Source organism: Sciurus carolinensis, chromosome 11 (assembly GCF_902686445.1).
Source record: "Sciurus carolinensis chromosome 11, mSciCar1.2, whole genome shotgun sequence".
Lineage (NCBI taxonomy): Eukaryota > Metazoa > Chordata > Mammalia > Rodentia > Sciuridae > Sciurus > Sciurus carolinensis.
The window spans coordinates 101682513-101688902 of record NC_062223.1 but is presented as its reverse complement, the minus strand read 5'-3'; the positions used below and the strand labels follow the sequence as shown (position 1 = coordinate 101688902).

General features: G+C 44.7%; 1 protein-coding gene across 2 annotated transcripts in view; it reads left to right on the top strand.

Annotated features, from left to right (window-relative positions):
- The first annotated feature begins 1808 nt into the window (after window positions 1-1808).
- Pgr (progesterone receptor) overlaps window positions 1809-6390 on the top strand; it is a 71430-nt gene continuing 66848 nt past the window's right edge. For both annotated transcript variants that reach the window (XM_047517285.1, XM_047517283.1), the window contains exons 1-2: window positions 1809-3445; window positions 4720-4871. In XM_047517285.1, the coding sequence (XP_047373241.1) occupies window positions 1809-3445; window positions 4720-4871 (1789 nt within the window). The remainder of the gene's footprint in view (window positions 3446-4719; window positions 4872-6390) is intronic.

Genomic DNA, 6390 nt, shown 5'->3' with positions numbered 1-6390 from the left:
AGCACCTCCACATTCTCAAAGAAACTTCCAAATGATTGACTGTTTTGAACAGGGTATATTTAAGGTGATGTCAGGATGTCTGATGATCTTGGGTTTAGCAGAGATTATTGGTTTATGACTCTGTATCTGAAGTATATATTGCAATACTCTGTCCTCTCTACAGCATCTTCAAGAATTTAGAGGTGATATATTATCATGGAGGTGATTTATTTATTTACTTATTTATTTATTGTGGTACTGGGGATTGAACCCAGCGAACTCTACCATTGAGCTATATTCTCAGTCCTTTTTACTTTTGGATAGGGTCTCACTAAGTTGTAGAGGCTGGCCTCAAACTTGCAATCCACCTGCCTCAGCCTCCAGAGTAGCTGGGATTACAGGCATGCACCACCCTGCCAGCAAGGTGATATATTTTTAAAATCCCACAGATAATTATTTTTAAGAATAAGAATATTGAGGCAAGAAAGTACTGTTCAGCATCTCTACCAGGGATCTAATGATATAATAGAGGAGTATTAGCTAGTACTAAAGGAAACTTTCCTGAAATTGTTATTTATTAAAAATTGGAACACATTTCTTAGAACAAACTCAAAATCTGAATTTCCTGGGCAGGTAGAGAGATGTTGCTAATTATCTTCCACTCCCAAGTTGCTAAGTCATAGAGTGGACTTAACATGTTCAAGAGAAGCATAACATGCTGGCCGTAGTATGAGAAATTGAAAGCATTCACTTTTATGGAACTCACAAGAGAATTTCTTTTAAAATATTTAGGATCAAATTGATACATTTATTCTAAAACATAATGTAGCCAAATATCTTCCCTTTATGCTAATTCTTTACAAAACTCAAAATCGTGTAATGGTCACAAAAATTTTATTTCTAATAGATTCCATCCGTTTTTCCAATTACATTGCATAATTCTTAATTGGTGGTGCAAAATCTAATATGCTTATGAGGTTCCATCCCAAAGCACCTGCTATTCACACTGGAATTCAATCCACTGGGTATAAATACCAACTTCAGAGTTTCAAATCTGGTCGGAATTGGGATAGGGAGGAGCTTTGGGCGGTCCTCCCTAGACCCGGGAGGCGTAGTTAGAAAGCCTTGGAGCCAGCCTACACCTGTCACTATTTGGGTTAAACCTTGTAGTATTTGAGTGTGAGGATTCTGGTGTGTGGATACCATTCGCAAAGAGAGCTAGCTTCTTTTGGCATTGAGTGGAATCAGCAACGAAAGGCGGCTCGTCCTCCTGCACTGCCGAGAACTGGGACAGCCTAGGAGAAGACAGTCGTCTGCTGTAGGGAACCGGCAGAAGCACGTCTGAGATACGCTGTATTGAAAAGTCCAAGTAGCCCTGGGATTTTAGAGAGAAGGGCAGTGGAACGCAATCAGGGATAGTTGAAAGATAGAATCTTGTGTAATTGAATTGCTTTCTCAGCGGCAGCCTCTCCAATGCTGGGCTTCTGAGTACTCTGCGTCTCCCATCCACGAACAGACAGAAGTCAGAGAACTCTCTTGGAAAACTCTCCACTAGGAGACAAACTACCTTTTCCTGCCTTCCTTACTTGCTGCAGGAACGAAACGACCGCCACCCTTCCTCTGACTGACCACAGGATGAAGGGCCAGGGCAGGAGCTGACCAGCACCGCCCCTCCAGACTCAGGAGGTGGAGATCCCCCCACCCCAATCCAGCCAAATTCGACACCCATTTTCTCCTCCCTCTGCTCCTATATTACCGACACCCCCTCCTCTTTCCCCTTTCCCTCCTCCCTAAAGACAGGGGAGGAGAAAAGGGGAGTTCAGGTCGTCATGACTGAGCTGAAGGCAAAGAATTCCCGGGCTCCCCACGCAGCAGGAGGCGCGCCCTCGCCCACTGGGGTCGAATCCCCCCTGCTGGGACGTCCGGACGCGGGCCCCTTCCAGGGAACCCAGACCTCAGACACTTCACAGGTAGTCTCGGCCATACCTATCTCCCTGGACGGTCTGCTCTACTCTAGGTCGTGCCAGGGTCAGAATCCCCCAGACCGGAAGACGCTGGATCAGCAGTCGCTGTCAGAGGTGGAGGGCGCGTACTCCGGAGTTGAAGCCGCAAGGGGTGCAGGAAGCGGCAATCCTAGAGTCCCAGAAAAGGACAGCGGGCTGTTGGACAGTGTTTTGGACACGCTTCTGGCGCCCTCGGGGCCGGGGCAGAGCCACGCCAGCCCTCCCACTTGCGAGGCCACCAGCCCTTGGTTTCTGTTTGGCCCAGAGCTTCCCGAAGACCCTCGTGGTGCCCCTGGCACCAAGGGGGTGCTGGCCCCGCTCATGAACCGGCCTGAGAGCAAGTCTGGTGACAGCTCCTCCGGAACAGGAACGGCCCATAAGGTGCTGCCTAGGGGCCTGTCACCGTCCCGGCAGCTGCTGCTCCCGACCTCTGGAAGCCCTCACTGGCCTGGGGCCGCAGTGAAACCTTCGCAGCTAGCTGCCGCAGTGGAGGTTGAGGAGGAGGATGGCCCGGAGTCCGAGGGCTCCACGGGTCCACTTTTGAAGGGCAAACCTAGGGTTCCGGGAAGCACAGTGGCCGGAGGAGGAGTCGCAGCCAGCGCGCCTGGAGCGGCTGCAGGAGGCGTCACCCTTGTCCCGAAGGAAGATTCCCGCTTTTCGGCGCCCAGAGTCGCCTTGGCAGAGCAGGATGCGCCGGTGGCGCCCGGGCGCTCCCCGCTGGCCACCACAGTGGTGGATTTTATCCACGTGCCTATCCTGCCCCTCAACCATGCCTTCCTGGCCGCCCGCACCCGGCAGCTGCTGGAAGGGGAGAGTTACGACGGCGGGGCCGCTACCTCCAGTGCCTTTGCCCCGCCACGGGGATCGCCCTCATCCTCCTCTACCCCAGTCCCTTGTAGCGACTTCCCTGACTGCACGTACCCTCCCGAGTCGGAACCCAAAGATGACGCGTTCCCTCTCTATGGCGACTTCCAGCCGCCAGCCCTGAAGATCAAGGAGGAAGAGGAAGGAGGCGCGGAGGCTGCCGTGCGCTCCCCGCGTCCGTACCTAGTGGCCAGTTCCAACTCTGCCTCCTTTCCGGATTTCCCACTGGCGCCGCCGCCGCGAGCGCCCTCATCCAAACCCGGGGAAGCGGTGGTGGCGGGCACAGCAGCCAGTGCCTCTGTCTCGTCCGCGTCCTCATCGGGGTCGACCCTGGAGTGCATCCTGTACAAAGCAGAGGGCGCGCCGCCCCAGCAGGGCCCTTTTGCGCCATTGCCCTGCAAGCCTCCTGCCGCCGGCGCCTGCCTGCTCCCACGGGACGGCTTGCCCTCCACCTCCGCCTCTGCCGCCGCTGCCGCCGGGCCGCCACCTGCGCTGTACCCTCCGCTCGGCCTCAACGGACTGCCGCAGCTGGGCTACCAAGCCACTGTGCTTAAGGAAGGCCTGCCGCAGGTCTACCCACCGTATCTCAACTATCTGAGGTGAGGGCCTTGCGCCGGGTGCTCCCTGAGTGTTGGCAAAGTAGTGCTCTTGCCGGCTAGCGACTGCCAGTCTCCCTCCCGCAGAACAGGGCTCTGCTCCCCCGGGCGGCCGCGAGCGGGTGGGCAGCAGGGACCCAGCACAAGGGCTGTTTGCCTCCCTCTTCTCCTTACTCTTCTGGGGACACAAAAAGGGCGCAGAATATAACATTTTTGGAGTATGCTTTCCCAGAAGCATAAAGGGGATAAATAAATAAATAAATTAATTAATTAAGAAAAACTTTCCGAAGCTGAGAGATTCAGAAGCAGGACGAACCTTGATTTAAAATGTCCGTCACATTAGGTACGTTACCCCGGGAGCAGAAAAGGTGTGGCAAAGTTAGGGGTTTTATAACATCTTTTTTTCTTGGAAGAAGGATGTTTACCGGTAATGTCTTTACTGGAGAAGAGCTAAGGCAGTTTCCCTGGGAAGGGTAGGACTCGAAGGGTGACTGACCAGAAGCCAAAGCAGAAACACCTTAGGGAATTGTGCACTTTAAAGGTTCAATTTCATAGGAATCTCAAGATTAAAATTAACTTTAAGTGTGACATTTTAATTGTGTATTTATACATTAGTCACTACAGTTCACAGCATTCTAATGTTTCGGATTCCCTACAACTTTTTCCATACATATTTTCAAGAACATTTTCATTAATACACTGAAGTAATGGAACGTAAAAGAAAAAGGAATCGTAGGTTTGTAGACTTTCCTGCTGCAAATAGGCGAAACAGTGTGCATGTATTGTGTGTGTGTGTGTGTTTACTGGGTTGCCCGAATATACACACACATACAGGGTTAAGTTTTCAAAACTTTAAACAAAAGCATTGCTAAGTCCTGCTGAACACTTAAAGCCAAACATGTTTATTGTTACCCAGCGTACAGGAAGGGCATAACATTTCATACTGTTAAAAACTAAATTGCTTCTATATAAGGAGTTCTGTAGAAAGATGTCTATTTAACTGATGGAGTTTAGCTTTCCTAAACATAAAGTGATACACTATCATTCTTTGATGTTGGTACTACTGATGAATGGTTAATAATTTGCAAGTCTAGTAAATCTAATTATAGGTAGTCTATTATATCTTTTTTAGTTTGTGTGTCTTTCAAGTGGATATATATAATGGAGTTATATTTTTTAAATCCCCTTTAACTTCATCAATACTGGTTTAAAAAACATTTAGTACCAGATAGTGGTACACCTAAAAATAAATGGAGTATTTTGTTTTGCATTTCAAGGCCAGATTCAGAAGCAAGCCAGAGCCCACAGTACAGCTTTGAATCATTACCTCAGAAGATTTGTTTAATATGTGGGGATGAAGCATCAGGCTGTCATTATGGTGTCCTTACCTGTGGGAGCTGCAAGGTCTTCTTTAAAAGGGCAATGGAAGGTAGGCTTCTTTTTCCTGATTCTTTATTATTGACTCAATTGTCAATGGAGATCATCCATTATTTTATAGATTGTAATTATTGCTTGCTTATAAGAAATAATGATATTTCTATATAACTTATATGACATTTCAACAATACCTTTTTACTATAATAACAGTGAATATGGTTGGATATTATAATTTCACACTCTTTGATTAACACTTTAAATAGAAGACAGAAGGCATCATAATCTCTAGGGAAGTTCTACTATTGTTCACTAATTTTCAGAACAGCTTCGTTTTAATGGTGTTTTTATATATCTATAGATGCAAAGCACTTTAAAGTTTTTACAGCAATGGTAGTTGTTGAAATTATATTATGTGTGTTTATATATGTATTCAGATACATATAGAACACATATATAATGCAATTACAAATATATAACACACATACATACATAGGTATACATACATATTGCAGTTACAATTTTTCTACATGATACTGTCTGCATGGCTGCATATTTGTGCATGTTTACATAATGGTCATTCCAAATAAAATTCAGTTCCCTTTCTGTTTAGTATATATTTAATTGTGTAAGAGTATAGGAGAAAATTGTTTGGAACAAATGAAAAATTTGGACATCATAGTAAAATAATTTCTAAGGAAGTATTTTGCCTTTAGTAAAAACTACCCATTTTAAAAATCATTTAAATTATATATTTATCAAATTATTTTGGATTGACTTGCATAGTGTATTTTAGACTTCATATTTCATAGAAAACATTGTGAATTTCTTTTTCTACCTACACTAAACTCTAAGCAGCCAAACACATTCATGTTTGAAATAACTGTATTTAAAGATCATTTCACTTTGCAATATACAGAATAAATGTATTTTATAACAAGTTGAGAGGACTACTAAGATCACACCTGAACAATGAACCAAAGTTTGAATGTCTCTGCTCTTCTGTTTCCTGTTTCTGAAGTTTTCTGACTTCAAAAGCCTTTTATTTATAGGAAGGGGGGAGTAGGGAATTTTCATTTAAGGAGATTTTCAATGAAGTTCTTTGTAAAACTATTTACTTTGATAATGCTCTATCCATGTACAAATATACCACAATCAATCATGTATGTATATATGTGTGTGTAATTATAATGTGATAATAATAATAATGAAAGGGAGATCAGTAGAGTAGAGCAAGTACATCAGGGGAGGGAGAAGGGAAGGGAAAAGGAAGGTACTAGGGAATGAGACTGATCAAATTATGTGCATGTACAAATATGGTATAATGAATCCTCTTATAAATTAAAATTATTGTGCACCAATAAAAAGTATTTGCTTTGTATATTTTTAGAATGCATTTTTCATAAAAGATGAGTGCATTTAACTGATATTGGATATAATCAGCTTCAGAATGATTTAATTGCATTTTAAATTAATTGAGACACTGTTAATAAAGGGTGCTTGAAAACACAGGCAGGTGAGCGTGAATATGATATAGTCAGTTTCAGATGCAAGTTCTTTGTGTGGAAAAGTTC